The 19,333-nt window shown below is 33.6% G+C and overlaps 2 protein-coding genes across 3 annotated transcripts; both read left to right on the forward strand.

Moving 5' to 3' along the window:
• Positions 1–1,365: 1,365 nt before the first annotated feature.
• LOC140800275 (ubiquitin carboxyl-terminal hydrolase 23-like) lies at positions 1,366–9,483 on the forward strand. 2 transcript variants are annotated; one of them, XM_073154964.1, is made up of 11 exons: positions 1,366–1,768; positions 2,026–2,140; positions 3,813–3,923; positions 4,093–4,265; positions 4,361–4,687; positions 4,796–4,921; positions 5,423–6,196; positions 6,304–6,456; positions 6,536–7,133; positions 7,313–7,406; positions 9,061–9,483. In XM_073154964.1, exons 1-11 carry the CDS (start codon positions 1,472–1,474, stop codon positions 9,221–9,223), a joined length of 2,931 nt encoding a protein of 976 aa, XP_073011065.1. In that variant the 5' UTR covers positions 1,366–1,471; the 3' UTR covers positions 9,224–9,483. The 2 variants fall into 2 exon arrangements, with proteins under 2 accessions (XP_073011065.1, XP_073011066.1); XM_073154965.1 differs by having other exon boundaries at positions 1,636–1,772.
• Positions 9,484–14,605: 5,122 nt separating this feature from the next.
• On the forward strand, positions 14,606–18,717 carry LOC140799911 (uncharacterized). The gene is made up of 4 exons (XM_073154450.1): positions 14,606–14,995; positions 15,645–16,105; positions 17,992–18,298; positions 18,400–18,717. The coding sequence occupies exons 1-3, from the start codon at positions 14,722–14,724 to the stop codon at positions 18,130–18,132; spliced, it is 876 nt and encodes a 291-aa protein (XP_073010551.1). The 5' UTR covers positions 14,606–14,721; the 3' UTR covers positions 18,133–18,298; positions 18,400–18,717.
• Positions 18,718–19,333: the final 616 nt, after the last annotated feature.

A 19,333-nucleotide genomic window follows, 5' to 3' on the forward strand; every position in this document is an offset into this window, starting at 1 on the left:
TTTGAGTGTAACTTTTCTCCCTCTCAAATCCAACAATTTTGCAAATAATTGTTGTTCAAATGTGTCTAATTTTTTTATACATCTAATTTATTTCAAAATTTAATTACGAGACTAATTGTGTTTGAAAACTGTTTACTCGGTCGGTGACTTTTAAATATAAATTAACGCTTCATATAAAAAAATTTAAATTTTCTAAAACATTGATAATTTTAAGAATAATTTTTTATAGAAGTTTTCGATCGAGTTAGCTACTTAAATCAACTTGTATAAAATTACTTACAATTATTTTAGAGAATTTAAATTATTTTTATGTAAATTACTGATCTAGTCTTGTATTTAAATTTTAAAATGTCCTTAAACACAGTAAAATAAATATTTGGGAGGGCTAGTTTGGTCAAAAACTAGAATTGGTTGTGACCAAAATAGACCTATTTTTTTAATTTTTTTACCGAAATGGACTACTCTCAAATTTATTTACCAAATGAGGTCTAATTTACTATAGCCCTAATAAAAATGCTAAACTAATCAGCATTTTTAAAAACACTAATCAATTCAGCATTTTTATCATTAGGTAATTTTTTTTCTTAACTGCTGAAAGATTAAATTAGATGAATTTATATACATAAAATGTTAAACAAATCAGCGTTTTAGGACAAGTTAAAAACGCTAAACTAATTAGCGTTTTTGCTTAGAGATAAAACGATGATTAGTTCAGCATTTTTATAAGGGCTAGAATAAATTAGACCCTATTTGGTAATAAGTTTGAGGGGTAATCTATTTCGGTAAAAATAAATTAGAACAGGTAGTTTGGTCAAAAACTATTAGTGATATCAAATTTTTTAATAACCTAATATTAATTAATTAACCAAGAACAAATACCTCATAATTGCCATTAAATTATTCAAAATACTATAATCACGGCCAAAATTATTAAGCTATTTTAAAATTGTCATTTCGTTAATAAAATCTAACTAATCACAAAATGAATATAGATTTAAGAAAAATATATATATTTTGCTTCCTTTTGGGACTGCTCTTGGGCTTCAGTTGTCCATTGCCATGTTTTGTGAATGGTTGGAGGGAATCACTTTAATTGGCTGAAGGCAAATTTTCATTTTGGACCCCGTCTATTTTTTATTATTTTTCAAACTGTAAACCATAAATGTTGTTAAATGTAGGGTGTTATCTGAAACATTCTCCGAGTAAGGACAAAGCAATAACCGAACAAAACCCCCGTCGCGCTCAATGAGAACTCAACGGCCATGATCACCATACAACGCCATCATGACCGTCCATCCAACCCCGCGTAACCCAATTCCACAGGGTGTAGGGTTTATATACCCCTTCCATTCTCGCCTCCTGAACAATTCAAGACGACGAAGTCGAACAAGGATCCAAATCCATCCCCTTCCCTAATCCCGGGCTAAAATTCCACATTTGAAACCCTAATCCAACTCCGATCCGTCCAACCATGGCGGGGACCTCATCGGACGGCAGCTGCGCCGCCGCTCCTCTGCAGGCGGACTCGCTGTATTCGAGAAGGATCGAGTTCCACACGGCAAGGAAGCCCTCCTCTGCCATGTCCAGAGGCGGCGGCGGAGTGTTTTGCCTCGAAAAACTAATTCCCAGCTCGGATCCGCGGAGGACTCCGGATGCGAGTGCCGGATCGGCGTTGAAGGCTCCGTCGGATAGGATTTCGGAGGGGAGGGACTTTTACGAGCATAGTTTGGATCCAGAGCTCAGCTTTCGGATCACCTTTCGGAGAATCGTGAGTAGGGGTTCTTGATTCGTTGTAGTACAATAACTTTCTGCATTGTTCTTTTGTATTTAACGTTGTAATTTCAGTTTGCATTTGAATTTCTAAAGATTTTTCGTTAGAACCTTTGATTGCTTTGAAAAATATTACGATCTTAAGTGGTGCACCAGATGTATGATTAGTCTTTCTTTTACTTATATGTTTCTATATATTAACAAGGTTTGAGCTTTTTATGTCTGAGCTAATTGGGTATTGTTGGTGGCTCACAGGGTGCTGGTTTGGCGAATCTTGGAAATACTTGTTTTCTTAACTCGGTTCTCCAATGCTTGACGTACACTGAGCCATTTGCTGCTTATTTGCAAAGTGGGAAGCATAAATCTTCGTGTAAGTCTTGCTTGTTCTGTAGTATACACAAAATAATAATGTTAGTGCTCATTGAGATGCATCTCTATCGAAATTGATAAGAGATATTCCATATGAGGTTAGATATTATTTATTTGTTTGTGATATCCACGAATTCAAGTTCTTCTGGATACTACTGAGTCATACTAGTTTAAGTTAACCAATTATGTCATGACTCAAGTATAGAAAATTAATATGAGGTTACTTGGAAAGTCATGAAAGAATTGTAGTATGTTTTGGTGGCTTTGAGATATGAATTGGAAGATTTGCGTGCCATAATTGCCATTATCTACGTAATAAGTGTGAAATGGCATTGAAACAAATTCTGGTTGAAAAATAAACATTTCAGTTCAGTTCCATAGTAGGTAAATCTTTAGGAGCAATGGAGATGATGCAAACAAATGAATTGAATTAGTATCTATAAGCTGTATGACCATAATTTTCTAAATAAATAATAATTGTTAAAGAAATGAATCAAATGATTACATGTTATTTCGGGGTGGAACATGGCACAAATGGTGAAATATGATCTGGAAATTCCTTGGCAATTGCACGTCAGGAAGCTGAGAGATATGCTTTAGATAGTTGACACAACCTTCGGGATCTATGCTGAAGAGGACATATGAAATTATACTTCCAAGAAATGTAAAGCTAATTCCATTGTGGACTGTCAGACTCTAAAAGTAATAGGTGGTCTTCACGTGGTGACGCTTTTTCCAAGAGATTCCTGACAATTTGACAACTGCCCTCATCCAAATTCAGTTTCACTCTTTCTTCTCCTTCCCATCCTAGGGATCTTAATTTGTATATATTCTTGGCTACCCATCTATGCCATGAGTCTTTAAAAGAAAATAACTATTTAATGAGACAACAAATGGTTTCCTTGTATTAGGTCTGCAATCATATTGTTAATCTAATCAACATATCTGTCTCATTTTTGTTTATATTTGATACAATTTAGTGTAAATACAACAACTTTTTCCTCCATCATCATGGTGCAAGTTAGAAACTCGCCATCATTGTGTCCTACTTCCTCCTTAGCTTGTATATCACCATATTCTGTCTTTGATGGAACATTTTAAATTGTACTTGTTTCTTGTTCACCAAGCTGCCTAGTTAGCTAGTTTTTTGTTCTGTTTTTATAGATATGTGTTATCTATACTTCTTTGTTTCTTGATGGCATATTATTTTGGTCGTATTGAGTTATCATTTGACATTCAACAAATGTCTTCTAAATTCTTATGATACCCCTGCTTCTTCATTGGCAGTTTTTACATCTAATGCTTCTCGCTCACATGTTTGCTGCTTATTCCATTTCTCTTTTGCATGATACGTTTTCCCATTGTATCAACTTTACCTGCATATTCTGGACATGCTGAGAGCAAATAACTGGTTCGTTCTTGAACTATCTTCCGTAAACATCTCTAGCAACCTCCTTATTTGAGTAGAAACTAGAAACTACATTCTGTTGCAAAATATGATCATCAATCTGATCTATTTTGTCTAATCTTTCTGGCATCAGATTCTTTGACTGAGTGCATCACTTTGAAAAATGAAAATATCTTGTTTCGTACTTGTTCCCGCATGCAGATTATCCTTTATTTCTTGTATTTTTCAAATTTTACTGATTTGATTTCCACATTGGTTTTTGAAGGTCATACTTCTGGATTTTGTGCAATGTGTGCTCTTCAGAATCATGTTATGGTAGCTCTACAGTCGACTGGGAAGATATTGTCACCGTTTCATCTTGTTAAGAACTTGCGGTGTATCCTAACTTATGTTGCAGTTTCATTAAAGAGCATCTATCTGGGTATATTTGTTTTCTTAAAATGTTGGAATGTTGCAATCCACATAGTATGTTCAGTGTTCTACATATCAACTTGCCGATGACCTATCTAATATAGTTAAAGCTACAATCCTTAACCAGTGATCAGGCATATCTCGCAATTTTGCTAAATTTGAACAGGAAGATGCGCATGAATATATGGTTCAGTTGCTTGAGTCCATGCACAAATGTTGTTTACCTTCTGGAGTTCCCATAGAGTCTCCTAGTGCTTATGAAAAAAGTCTAGTTCATAAGATATTTGGTGGCCATCTCAGAAGTCAGGTATCTTATACTTGAAGTTTTATATATTCTTTCAGAAGGCAAGCAGGCAACTGCCTCCTTGGTAGCTTCATTGCTAAGTCATGTACATGTTGCAGGTCAAATGCATGCAGTGTTCCTATGGCTCTAATAAATTTGATCCCTTCTTAGACTTGAGTTTGGAAATTGTGAAGGCTGATTCTTTGCAGAAAGCACTTAAACATTTCACTGAGGAGGAGGAACTAGATGGTGGGGCAAGGCAGTACGAATGCCAACACTGCAAAAAGAAAGTCAGGGCCCGAAAACAGCTTACTATCCATAAGGCTCCATATGTCCTGACGATTCATCTTAAGAGATTTAGTCCTTACATCCCCGGTCAAAAGATTGATAGAAAAGTGGAGTTTGAACCAAAATTAGATTTGAAACCATTTGTTAGTGATTCCCATGTGAGTTAATAGTCCTGAGAGGATATTTTTTCCTTAACTGCGGTCTCATAATGAAAACACTTGTTGCTTTCTTTTGTAGAGCTATCTAATGCTTCATCATATTTGCAGATAGCAGCTTTAAAATATACTCTTTACGGTGTCATAGTTCACGCAGGCTGGAATACCCACTCAGGTCATTACCATTGTTTTGTCCGTACTTCCAGTGGCAGGTGGCACTCCCTTGATGATAACAAGGTTTATCTTGTCCAACTTCTGTCATTTTATTAATGTAGTCTTCAGCTCATAAAATATTATAGACAAGTTCATTAGTTAACTAGCTAGTGATGCATGTTTTCTGAACTCTACTCTTGACATAATGGCATGTATGGACAAGGTTATAGTGTTACCTCAGTATTGCAGTATCTCTCTAGGCACACATTTTAGCCATATGGTCTCCATCAATGGAACATTGTTCATTAGGTAATAGTTTTATTAAATTCTCTAGCATATCAAATGCCTTCAATAAAGAAAAGCCTGAGAAAAGAAAGCAAACAATGCACTGTTTTTTCATTCAGTAATTGAGTTGGATGTGTAGAATTTAGGACTATATAGGCTACGGACAAACCAAAAGTATATGAAAGATGAAAGCTGTATCAATTTATCATGGATGTTTGCTGAAATTGCAAATAATTTCTGGGATTTCCCTTTGCATAAAATGTATGGTTATGTTGATTCTTCTGAATGTTTCAATTGCAGGTATCCCAAGTCTCTGAGAAAACTGTATTGGAACAGAAAGCCTATATGTTATTTTATGTACGAGATAGAACTCCTACAGTCAAGAGCTCAGTTAATGCAGTTCACAAAGATAATGTAGCTGCTAATGCCTCTGGAAATAAAATGGTCTCTCAACCACTCTTGGGTTCGAATAGTGCAATTCAGAATGGTTCTCTGGAAAGAAAACTAAATGGTTCAATATTTACTTCTGGCAAGATAAAGACCAAAGTTACTGTCAGTGGCAACACAACTCTTGTTTGTAACACTTCATTGAATCAGCCTTTAAAAGAATTAAACTCATGTTCATGGAATGATTGCAAAATTAAGCTGGTTGAAGGCCCACATTCCCAAGATGACAGTGATGAAGCTTCTAATATCCAACCAAATTGTAATGCATTGCCTACAAAATCACAGCCAGAAACATTGAAAGATTCAATGAATTTATCATTTTTGAAAGATCCTAGGGAGATTGGTGATCCAAGTCCAACAAGCACCACTCACCAGAAATCAACTGAGGAATCGTCACAGAAAACTCAACCGAAATACAATTATATTGCCATCACACCTCCTGGAAAAGATGCCTCTTTTACCAGGGAAAGAATCAGGTCAGGTGTTGGAGGATGTCATCTTTCTGATGATTCAGAAGCAGTGGTGAAATCATACAAATTTACTTCCCAGCAACAGAATCCTGCCTTCTCTGGACTCACTTCTGAGATATATGCCAAAAGGGTTGTTGCAGAAATTACTATTCATGAAGTAACTTCCTTGGTTCCGAGCATTTCTTTATCTGGATTAGTTGCTACTTAATGTGCATTTTCTGCCTTGTCCTTTGTTGTTGACTTGTTTTATCTTTTGCCTTCAAGGGTGAAACAGATGCTAGTGGGATTGTTCCTAATAATGAGGTATGCAGCAAGGAGGAAGTGGGAAATGAAGCAGCAGCAGCAGCAGCTTTAAGCCAATCAGATCCTAAGAATGGATTCATAGGGAATGATGCACATTCTCCAACAGATGTCAAGGTAGTTTTTTGAAATCTTTAGCATCTGAAGTTGCTTTTGACTGAACAAAACTGAGCTTTTATCATTTTTATATGCATAGATTATATATCATAAAAGGTGCTTGGACAACCTGCACTGCCGGGAGGAAGTTCCTGCAGAATTAGGCATCACAAATTCATCTTACAAGATGGATCTGAAGCCAAAGAAACTTGCAAAATGTTTTCTGAAGAGCATCTATTATGGTCGCAAGCAGCTATTTCTTACTTCATTAAGACTGCATAGGAATAAGAAACTCAAGAGGACCAGAAAACAGTGTCTGATTTATAAGGACATTGAAAAAGGTGAACTTTTAGATGACCACAGGGTAATTGATCAGCAAACATCAACATCTGAGGCTGTTGGATTACTAAGCAGGGAATCAAAATGTCGTCAAAGAAAAAGATCTCGATCTAGTTCAAATGACAACAATATTCAGCATAAAGTCAACAATGAAAAACATTATAGTGGAGATTATGTTACTACCACTGATGAAAGGAATAGAAAATTTTGTGCAGAACTTGCTACATCAGAGCAACTTCAAAGGGGCTTGTACTCTGCAGCCAAACAATGCAACTCAAGAGAAACAGATGCAAATGGGAAAGGTCGACGTCATGAAGAATTTATGAGTTTTCTTACTAGAGGCTTAAGAGAAGTCACTGGTAATTATTCACATTAATGATCTTTCTTTTGATCCGAAGTTCTTTTTGTCTGTATGCATGTGAATGCATGACCCACTTGCATGCGTGCGTGCATCTGTGTGTGCTCTTCTTACTATGATTCATAGTATTTCTACTTCTCACAAATGTGTCATATGAACGGGCAACTTTTCTGCATGCAGTTGCACAATGGGATGACATAGGGTTACCAGAGATGGAGCTACCTGGGATAGGAAGTTTGAGGAACAACAAAATTGGTTATGTGCTAGATGAATGGTAAATTTTCCGAACTTCAACTTCCCTTTTGTTATGAAATTCAAGATTGATAGCAATTATACTGCAATATTAACATATAATCTGTGCTGCTTGGTGGCTGTGTTATGTTTACTGATTAAGGATTCTTTTCACTTTGTTGATTAGCCATTTCCAACACGAGTTATGCTTCCAATTTCTTTCATATTTATAAATCAAGTCTATGATTTAAGTGTTAGACCCTAATGTGACCTAGTATGGTGCACATTCATATCTATGGATAAAAAGATGTTTACAACAGGAGAGCATTTTTTATGGAATTCTGACAGTATGACCTTTTTCCTGCTGAAGGAAATCGTCATGATAGAAGAGTGGAGATGGTTGTGTAGCCTCCCTCTATCAATCATTTTATTTGTTTATCTTACTAAAAGTTGTTCTAAGGGTAAATGATTATTAGAACAAATTATACACATATTTAATATGTTGTAGGAATTGAGTTTGGACATGAACCCAAGAATCTAATTCGACAAGGAGAAAAATGCTAGTTAATGCGGAACAAAAGGCACAATGTTTTAATTCTTAATTTGTAATCAATCTCCCAGAAAGAAGATTGTACATATGTCAGATTGCTATTCTTTTTTCTATATTAGTTATATGTCAGATTGCTATCCTTAATTTGTTTCAATTTTCTAATACATCTTAATATCCAGTGTTTTAACAGTTTTGACTTGCTTGATGCTTTTGTTACATAAAGTGTTAGTCGGTAATCATAAATGTTGACTTACTAGCTTATTTCATTTTCTCACAACCAAGATTCACCATAATGAACAAATACACGATGTACCCTGGTATATCGTTGCTTTTAAATATCATGAAAGTTAGTTGTTCTTAGCTTGCCAAGTTTATTAGTAAACCATTTCCTTGTCAAAACTACAAAGGTTGGTCATAAGTACATATTATTTAACAAAGTTTTAGCAGCTATACTATGAGATTTTCTTCAGAACAATTTTCACTTGTACCAAGACTATGGTATGATACTATGATTTGGGTGCAAACAATTTTCTTCAGAACAATTTTCAAGAGGACTTTCACTAGTAGTTTGATCTTCTATATATCTAAGGTATTTGGTAATGAAGACATCAGCACACTATGCTACTTTTACGAGTCTATGAACTTAAAATCTTTAATTTGAAATCATCCCTCTTTCCTTTGGAGAGAATAATTTGTAAGTTAATTTTGCTTTATAATAACATTCACAAATATCAATCAGAATTCAGGGTGCTCTTATGCAAGGTCTACTTTGCTACAGTCATATCTTAGATAAGTATGCACTGCTTATATTAGTGGACAAACAAAAGTGTGCACAGCTTATGAAAAAAGAATATATTGCGTTACTTATATAAACATATGAGTCGCGCTTCAAGTATGTACAAAAATGTACTCATAATGCTTAAATGATGCATTGTAAAGACAAAGTAACCCTAGTTTGCAAGTAACATTGGTTTTGTTCCACGTTTTCTTATTGATTGTAAAGTGAAATTATCTTGCAAATCATATCTTCCAGATGTTAATGATTATCTCTGCTGCTTGGTTAACCTATGAGAGATGAAGCCATCCATTGTACGTTGTCATTCATTAATCTTTCATCTTGCTTACTTGTCTAGATTTTGTATCTCAGGGATAAGGAATATGATCGGGGAAGGAGGAAGAAAATAAAGAAATCTAAACAAAATTTCAGTGGGTCAAATCCATTTGAGGATGCTGCTAGCATGAGATTGCAACAGAAGATGAAACTGAAGGTGGATCAAACCAGACTGGGAAATCAACCACTTAGGATATGATGGGCAAGATGAGATTTTCATTTTTTTTTTTTGTTATTGTATCACTTATTTTATCTGATAGTAATTAGTTCACGTCCTTTCAATGTTTTCCTGTCAGGGTGGGAATACTAGTATTTTATTTTTATTTTTTTGTGTTATTAGCGCCATCTCGTAGGGTAATTGAGAATTAGTTTCTTCCCTCATCTTGCATACGAGGCTGATGTATTTTCATGTAATTTCACTTTATTTTCTTATTGGTGGAACATATTGCTATTGCAAAATACGTCTTCTTTCTCTTCTAATGGACCTGCATCCCTTTGGGGATGGGTAATCTTTAGAATGCACGGCCTTCTCAATGTTGACACTTATTTTGCGGTAGTGCACACTTATTTCTGAAAATGTGCACTTCTTTCGCAGAAGTACCTATTTTCCCCCTTTTAATTTCCTTTTATTTTATTATTTTTCTTGTTTTAGCAGGTCAGTGCAGCGTAGACTCCGACGCAATGATCGTCTCGTTGGTGATTGAGTTGGCCAGCGATCTATTATCCACCTCGGTTCTTGACAGCCCCTCTTTCTTGGTGGGTCTCCTTGAATTTTGGCTTCTAGGAATCGCTCCGATGAGAATCGGACAGATCTCCCGCTCTCTTTTAGGTGATTTTTTTCTTGAGCCATATGCCTCATTAATCGTTGTGCACCAAAATCTTGAATGTACTTTAGCCCGTTCACTTTTAGAATAGGAATAGTTTTATTTTAAAATAGACCTCCTTATTCTAGTATAGTAATTAAATAAAAATTTATCTTATTCTAGTATAGTAATTTATTATTTTCTTTCATCTTATTTTATAAACTTTTAAAAAATAATTTTATAATTACTCATAATTATTATTTTTTTACTAGATTAGACAACACTTAATTACTTATTACCTCAGCCACAGCTGAGATTTATTCTCTCTTCTATCTCTTTTTATAAATACGAATCATCTTAGCTAGAGTGAAATAACCTCTCATCTATCTTTTGTTTTAAATATTAGTTATCTCATCTATAGTTGAGATTTTAATTTTTATTTACTAGTAAATTCTGAAATATATAATAAAAAAATATTAATCTTGCAGTGTAAGCTTAACCTTGCATTACCCTGTATTGTATGGCTATTTCCTCGCAGTGCATGATTATTTTATATGGAATGTGAGGTTTTTTTTGTAATGCGGGCTTAAACTCCTATTACCCTACGATGCATGGATATTTTACATCAAGTATAGGTTATTTTTTTTGTAGTGCGGGCTTATAATCCTGCATTATCCTCACAATGCGTGATTATTTTCTCGTAGTGCATGATTATTTTACAAAGTGTGCGGGCTTACCCCACAATGCATGATTATTTTCTTATAGTGCATGATCATTTTACAAAGAGTACGGACTTATTTCCCCATAGTGCGAGCTTGTTACCTCGCAACATCTCATTGTTTTCTCGTAGTGCATGATTATTTTACATAGAGTGTGAGGTTATTCCGCGGTGCGAGCTTATAATTATGCATTACCCCATAGTGCCTCATTATTTTCACATAGTGCATGACTTTTTTATATAGAGTGTAGGGTTATTTTTCGTGGTGCGGACTTATAACCCTGCAATGCATTATTATTTTCTCATAGTGCAAGTTTATATAGTATTTTAAGTCCTCAATTATAATAAAAAAGATTATACTTTTAGATAAATATATATATTACTATTGCCACTTTATATTCAATCAAAGATATTTTAATTATTTGGTATAAAACATCACAAATTTTCAATATAAATTTATTATTCTTCAATACTTTAATATCAACTTTATATCACATTAAATATAATTATTACTCTTTATACTAGTATTAAACCAAACATTATACTAGCTTATACTAGTATTAGATCTCTTCTTCTAGTATTAAAAGTTAAAATAGTAATGTCTATTCTAATCTTATTCCACGAGTGAGAACACAGCTTTAGTGTTTTATCCTTGTCATTGGGTTTTAAAGAAAATATAACTACGGGATGAGGTTTAAAGATTTCAAGGATTAGAATTGTACTACCTACATTAGCACAATCCAAACACCTAAATCACATGACATACATGCAGCAAATACTTTAGCTAATCTTAAAGCTAAGTAAAAATGACTATAAGTGAAATTTTGTGTTGTTGTTGTAGCCATTCCCTTAGCTTCCTATTGCTAGTCTTTCATAGATAGCAACACTGCATGCCATTTTGATCTGGAAACTAAATAATCTATTAGAACTATTTTGATTTGCTTAAATCCATTTTTTAGCCAAATAGAAGACGATTTTTTAAAAATCAAATCTTCTGTGGACTTCAAAATACTTTTACTTGGTTTTCTCCTTTTTGTTCCTTTTTTTTTTTTTAATCCAGTTTAAAATGTGATTGAAAATTCAGAAGAATTTATTTTGAAAATTTTCAATCATCATCAGGTATGCAATTTATAGTTTCCAGATCCTCCCTTTTAAATAGCCATCATTGATCTGGAGACGTCTAATAATTGGCAGCCTCTCATTTATTGTGCAAGTACGGGTACAAGTAGTAACAACTTATTGCTATCAAATAAGTATAAATGCATCACGCTTTGCTTGTGAGTCATAAGTTGCATCCAAACATCCTAACAGCTCACCGTTCTGCAAAAATAAATTTGTACCCACTGCCACTGCAATCTTGAGATCAAAAAGAGCACAAAAGTTGAGTTTTTAACCAAATTAGCCCACTCTTAAATTATTTTTATCAAAAAAAAAAAAAAGTCCTCCCTCAAACTTAATATTAAAAAATAATTATTGCACGGTGTCAGTAAAATATTATTTAACTATAAAAATTAATAAATTCAGCATTTATATTTTTATTCTTATCAATGGTTTATGTATATATATAATATTGAATTATTAGTGATTTATTTATAACTTTTTAGATAAATGCTGATAGATTTAGCTAAGTCGTGTTTATTATTATTATTTTGTTACATATAAAATGCTGATCAAATTAGTGTATTATATATAAAAGAAAAATGTTGAAAACACTGATTTTGCATTTTACTAATAACTACAGTGAAATAGATTTCTTTTTTTATTTGTATTAAGTTTGTGGGATGAATTATTTCAGTAAAAAAAAAAGTTTGGAAAAAACTCCACAATAGTTCCATGCTACTTTTCAAATTGCAGAGCTAATTATATTGCAGCTAGCTTCAGTTTGAATATTGGAGCTCTTATGATTTGGGAAGCTAATTACATAATTAATCTTAAAATCTATTTACTTCTTTCACTACTACAAAGGGACTATTAGCACCATGCATATGCCACCTATGTAGTTGTTGGCGATTAATTACCGGAACTTAAAAATAATGATAGTAATTCAACATTATTAACTATTAAAGTTAACGGTATCATGATTAAATGGTTAAAAGGGCCTATTTTGTATATGTGTTTATGGTTTTTAATTTTAGCTACATCTATCTAACTAGGACACTATCATTGTTCTCACTTCTCTAAAAAAATAAAGTGGTCTTAGGTTGACTCCAACTTTAAGTAATAATAATAGAGAAAATTGTTTAGTAATTTAGTAGTTCAGCTCAACCGCTCTACTTGACTCAATTGATATCTCTATAGTAAAGTAGCTTAGAGGCTCAGCTCTGTAACATAGCAGCTTGGAGCAATGTCTCGACGGTTAGTTCAGAGTAGTAGCTTGGCGATGATACTACTTAAAATTTAGACTAAGCGGCTTAGTATGTTAGCCCCTTTTCCTATCGCATATCTAACTTTCTGGCTCTTGAATAATTAAAAAATAAAAAGATTGGCTCAACCCTAATTCAACTCTCTTTCTTACAGCAAAGATTGTTAAGACAATTCATGCCATAGATAGATGATAATTTCTCATTTCAGTTTTGTTAGAAATAGCTAATTCAATACTGTGGAGCCCATGATAGAACAATGGGGACCGAGAGAGAAGAGAAGTAATGCACCATTCTTTTGTTAAAACAAAACAAACGCATTAGTTTCTCAAGGTCTAATCACTCACGGCTACTGATAAGCACACAGTTGCAGGCTTTGCAGGTTGTGTGGGGAAAGCAGCAGAAGAGCAAACTCCCTTTCCCTCCAACTTTTTAAACACTTGCAGGCCTCCTTGTAAACTTATTGTTATTGTTTTGATAAATTCACCAATCTTAATACTAGAAGAGATTTCTTTTTATATAGTTTACATACTGTGACAGTTCAAAGGATCACTGAATTATTCAGTATTTTACATATAAATAAAAGTGCCAAACTGTTTAGCTTCTTTTAATAAGAAAATACACTACCATTTCTATTTTTCTAAAAGCTTCACTCCAGCCTCTAGGCAATTCTATTTGTTATTTTTTTTTTTACAATAGGATTATTTATTTTATAAATAATTATTTATATGTTCACTGGTATTCTGAAATAAGAGTATAATAATTACTGTGATATAACATAAAAGAAAAGATGAGAAAGGAATATCTTATTCTTTTATAAATTATGATAAATATTCTTTAATTTGATATAAAATAGATTAATGATATATATATATATATATATATATCAAGAGCATATTGGTAATTGAGTTAGTAAGGTAGAAGATATAATTTTAATTAGTAGTGTTTATATTATAATATTTATTTATTATTTATTATATTCTAGAATAAAAAAATTATTTTTAAAGTTGGGTGTTTTCTTCATCTGGGTAAGAAGCTCATTTTTTTGGTATTAAATTGGGTGGTAAATTGAAATGGTAAATAAATTTATAAAAAAAACTAATTTGGTTTAAAATAAACTCTTTTTTCCAAAACCACCTGATTACTGACCCCCTTCCTCTTCCCAACGCCAAGTCCAAAATTTTAAAATACTTAATTTATCTTATTCTCTCTTCTGAGTATTAAGAACTTTTAGATATATCACCCTCCAAAATCTCTTATATAGATAAAGACACCACACCCTCCATCATATTTAACATATACATTGCGAATATATATATATATATATATATATTTCATTAATATTCCTCGGTATAGCTTGGACAATTGTAAGATAAAATCTGAGCATCTAATTAATTATAAAATCTGATCGTATGTATAGCTGTTTGTGTAAAATTTTTAGTACTTACAAAATTTTATTTAACATAAAGATATAATAAAATGTTGTTTTTAATTTACACTCGCGTTTCTTAAGTTTCAAGGATTAAAATGTATTTTTTCCCTTCAAATAAATACCAAACGTAGATGTGTATATACGAAATTGGGAAATAGAAGGTTATATATGCAAAAACACCCCTTCTGTAATCAATTTCAAGCCTCTCCACTATTAGATTTCATCTCTCTCTCTCTTCTCCCTCTTTATATATATATATATATAGAGAGAGAGAGAGAGAGAGAGAGAGAGAGAGAGAGAGAGAGAGAGAGAGAGAATTCTTGGAAAAGGATTGCAGGGAAGACTCCTCTGTTTTATACGTAGGAGAAGAGATGAGAATGCTCGATGCTTGAATTCCTCGGAGGGAAAGAGGAGGGAATGGAAAGCAAGAGGAGGAGGAGAAAAAGGAGGGGACTTGTTCTCCCTCTTTCTCCTTCATCCGATCGCTTCTCTCCTCGTTCTCTGCTCTCTCGATTATTACCAGCGTACTGTTATAGTAGTAAAGTAGAGGAGACCAAAGGTATGGAGAAGGAAATGGAAGAGGAGAAGAAGGATGAAGAGGGAATAGAGTCGGTGGGATCTTCTCTTCCGCCATTAGAGTCGGCTAAAGTGGAAGGAGGTGGGTTTTGGGTGCTTTCTCTTTCTAAATCTTCATCTGGGTATCATCTGAAATGCATTTTTATGCTTCGATTTATCGGGAAGGAACGATTTTATCACTTATTGTCTGTAGTTTTCTTGCCATTTCGATTCCATTTTGTCTAATTTGCTCTTCTATGCTTAGTTTGTTGTGCAATTTCTGTTGGATATTATTGGTAATACTTTTGGTAAATTTTGTACTCTTCTAATTCTAATTTCTCTCCTCTACTTGTGTGTGAAAGAAGAATGTTCTCCAAAGGCCTTATTGACTAATTTTAGTTCAAACATTTCCATTTTTATGAGAAGTTTCAATGTGTTATTTGTGTATTATTAGGGAAGTGAAAGGTCTCGATTTTGCAATGATGAAGAAGGTTTAGGTTAGGATAAGTTACTATTTCTTGGTGCAAATTATGAATTTTTTCCATATCCTCCTCGGCCTGAAGACATATAATAAAGGAGAAAGCTGGTTCATATTGTTATTTTCTTTAATATTTTTACTGATATGCTTCTGTGACACTAGTACGCTTTTGAATCAAAAATAAACTTATATATGTATGTTAGTTAGTTTATATTTATTTTCCGAGTAAAAAGGCTTTAATTGATCTTATTAAGAAAATTTCCTCACTTTCCAGGAAGGAAGCCTGAAGATGTCTCTTTGAATCTTGGTATGGGTGTGGGTCTGGTTTTTCTTCTTACTAAAAGCACAGTTGAACTAAATAAGATGGCAGAGTTGCGAAAGCAAATGGAAGGTATGCTCACAGACATGAAGAATGAGATTGAGAAAAAGAATATCTCATCGAGCTTTGAAGAATCAAACAGTTATCTTATCACTGGATCAAGTGGTTATGGAGATAATAATGCAAGCCAATGTATTTCTCTGAGAGAGGATCAACAATCGTCTTACTGCTGGGAAACGGTACAAAAGGCTGTCATCCCTGACAAACATCCAGATTGTCATAAAAGTAGAAGTAGAGTAAACCAAGGTGGCATTGTGATGGCTCAACTGGAAGATGAGCTTGAAGTTGAACTCCAGAGACTACAATGCAATATGCAAGGCAAAAACTCTGTACTTCTTCAGAAAGGAAGAATGGAGGTACGACAAATTGTCATTCAAAGTCATTTTGGATCACTTGTTAGTTAACACCCTACTTTTGATTCTCTTTGCTATTAGTTATATTGTTTTTTAATAAGTTAATAAGCCTTTAATTTAAGGTGTATGTTTGAATTTATGTCTCACTCTACATTTATATAATTTGAATCACTGCTGCCCGTAGCTATTGCTTCCCTGTTTGGCTTGCTTGTTCTGGAGGTTTTGAATTTTCGTCCTTGCTTCAATGTCTAACATTTTTTTATTATGCCTTTCTTTGCACACTAGTAAAGTGGTAAAGTTAAGAGGTATACAGAGGATTGCTTGCATATTTTGTTGCATGGCCTACTTTTGTATATTTCAACCACTATGAAACTCTTTCGCATGTTAAATGAAATTGGAAAGATATCTCTATATCCACATTCTTTCCTCACAAATTGGCATTCTCTCTTATTAACTCATGAATTATTTTAAAAGCTTTGGTTGTTAGAGAATGGTATTTTTTATATTTTATATTTAATATTCTTGCTCACTTTAGGGATGAGATATTTATCGACTTGATTTAAATGAGTGGAGTTTTTATATTTTAAATGACAAATAGACTTGGCTAGATTCAAGCTCAGGACATTTACTCTGATACCGTATTAACTCACCATCTTTTTTAAAAGCTTAAGTTGTTAGAGATTAATAATTTTCATATTTTATATTTAACATCTTGATTTGCATCAAAGATACACAGCCACGTGAAGATTCATAAGATTTCTTGTTCCCAAATAGGCCCCTTTCAATTCTTTTAGGTTCGTGTTCTGCTCCAGGAAAAGATCCATCCAAATTCGATTTGCACATATAGGGCAAATTGTCTTGTTACCATCTTTTTTTGTTATGACTTCTATTTTTCTTTTTCTTTTTGTTTTTCTTTTTTTGATGCAATTTTATTGACCATAAACGAGATTTGGACAATGTAGTATCATATCAATTGGTCAAAAGATCTTACATCTTAAGAAAGATCATTCTTTATATTGAATGAAGGCACATGAGAGGCTGCATTCAAAAGGATTAAAGTAGTGTTACATGAGAAAAGTTTCCTTTATAGAAACATGTATCTTCTTATAGCTAGGAGAAATGAGGGAAGTTGAAGACTATGAAATCCGTCTTCATTTTCCTAACGAGAATACGAGATGCATGCCCTGAGGAAAATAATGAACATACGTGAGAATAAAAAGTTGATTCTGTTGATACTGATGTTTGAGATGGTATGCACATTTGAAATCAGATTCCTTGAGATGATAATACTGATGGTGGGATCTTATAAAAGTGAGGATAAGATGCCATAAGTGACACGGTTTGGAGAAGTGAGAGATGATATGCAAGAAACCTTCTTCAGCCAGTGGCCTTTGATCAGGAAGCACCCTGAAGTAGAATCAGGATGACAAATTACTTGATAAGGTTTTGTTTCTTATTCTAAGTTGTGTAGTCTCTATATCCATCTTAAATTACTTGGTATGTTGCTATTTACTTATTTCTGAAGAATATTATCCTAAGATCTCTTTTGCCTATATACACAAAATAAATGAATAACAAGAAGAAGACTGTTCCTTATAACTATCATGTTCCTGCTACTACTCTGCAATCTAATAATACTTGATCCTGATTATTTGCCTTCCATTTTAGATTTCACCGGAACCGATTATCATCTGTTTGTTTTTTCATATATAGGGCAAGCAAAATCATGTTATGAAGTTCTTACACAGTTTAGTAAATACACCAAAATAATGAAAATGCTTCCTATAAGTTCATTTTGCACTCTACATTTTGATTCTACCAATTAAAGACATATCCGTTTAACTTATTGAATTTTGAACATACACATCGTTTGTATTTCTTGCTCACAGCTTGCCAATGGGAAGAGTGATCTTTCTGAAAGCTCCACTGCTAGTTGTGGACGAGAGGAGGAGGTTAAAGAAGAAGAAGAAGAAGAAGAAGAAGAAGAAGAAGAAGCCCTTCTCACTGTGGAGTTTCTGCGCGCGAATTAGAGAGGAGATTGTATGAACTTATACAATCAAGGCAGCAAGAGCGGATAGCAGAGCTGGAATCAGCATTGGAGTGTGTTACGAAGAAGCTCAGCGAGAAAGAACGAGAAGTAGTTTGGTGGAGGGACACTGCAAGGCTAGTCTCACAACATGAGGAATCACTTCACAGGTTGATATCTCTACTATATTTCTTGGCTCCAAATTCATCTTCAGTTAGGAGTAGGAGACTTTCTAATTGTAATAATGCTAACTTTAAGTACCATCGCCCAGGTGATTCTGGAAGAAGAGCTCGAAAGCCAAGAAAACGTAATCACCACGAAGCGTTTAGGAGTTCATATCAGCTGCCCTTTTCGTAGCTCATTCTGGGAAGCAACTTGGTTGCATGTCATTGGCAGGGATGAACTACAATTTTGTTGCTTAATTTATCAAAAATCTTCTTGTTTCAGTTTGTTTCTGTAGACATGATATGTTTTCGATGCTTGTGTAGACTATCATCAAACCTTTCAGCATTATATTGTGATTTTGTTTAGGTATGCTTCTTTGTTTAGAATTCTGGTAGTACAATATTAGCTTGCATCTTACATTAAATCTTGATTCAACTCCCTTGAGTTACTTCACTTCTCCTGTAGGTGTGCTTGGTTGATAAAAGTAGGGAAAGTCTGAAAGTCTCCCATTTTGTAGATTGACAAGTGAGTTTCTCCCTTTTGCCAAAATCAGCCAACTTTTCCTTTTTCTTTCTTTCTTTCTTTTTTTTTTTTTTTTTGGACTTATTCTACTTCTTTTCTAAAGGGATAGAATGTCACTTTCTAACTTCTTATATATTGTATGTGATCGATCATTAACTATCATAACTATCCATCCCAACTAAACACTTCCAATATTTGTCAAATACTAATACAATAAGATTGTTTTTCAGGAGTGATTTTTCTAGAAACTGTTAAGTGCAAAAAACTATTTTGTTCCCTTTATCAACCGACCACGCCTATTTTTGAAGTTCGTCTACTTCTGCTTCATTTTTTTTTTTTTAATAACGAATATTTTATGCAAGAATGTGATGCAATCTACAAACTTAATTTTCCCTTTCTTTACCTTTTGAGAGAGAAGTTGCAATCTACAGTCTTACGTGCACATTAGGAGGTGATTTGTATGGTATCTATTGCATAAAATATAAATGCCCATTATCCTAAGCACAAAATTGTTAAGT

Source organism: Typha latifolia, chromosome 13 (genome assembly GCF_019914945.1).
Source record: "Typha latifolia isolate L0001 chromosome 13, TyphaL0001v2, whole genome shotgun sequence".
In the NCBI taxonomy this organism is placed as follows: domain Eukaryota; kingdom Viridiplantae; phylum Streptophyta; class Magnoliopsida; order Poales; family Typhaceae; genus Typha; species Typha latifolia.

Excerpts from the sequence above, each read along its gene's own strand:
- LOC140800275 (XM_073154964.1), top strand. The coding sequence starts at position 1,472 with ATGGCGGGGACCTCATCGGACGGCAGCTGCGCCGCCGCTCCTCTGCAG. Across the intron at positions 6,457-6,535 it reads ATTCTCCAACAGATGTCAAG|ATTATATATCATAAAAGGTG; the intron begins GTAGTTTTTTGA and ends TTATATGCATAG. Across the intron at positions 7,134-7,312 it reads AGGCTTAAGAGAAGTCACTG|TTGCACAATGGGATGACATA; the intron begins GTAATTATTCAC and ends TTCTGCATGCAG.
- LOC140799911 (XM_073154450.1), top strand. The coding sequence starts at position 14,722 with ATGCTTGAATTCCTCGGAGGGAAAGAGGAGGGAATGGAAAGCAAGAGG. Across the intron at positions 14,996-15,644 it reads GTCGGCTAAAGTGGAAGGAG|GAAGGAAGCCTGAAGATGTC; the intron begins GTGGGTTTTGGG and ends CTCACTTTCCAG. Across the intron at positions 16,106-17,991 it reads TTCAGAAAGGAAGAATGGAG|CTTGCCAATGGGAAGAGTGA; the intron begins GTACGACAAATT and ends TCTTGCTCACAG.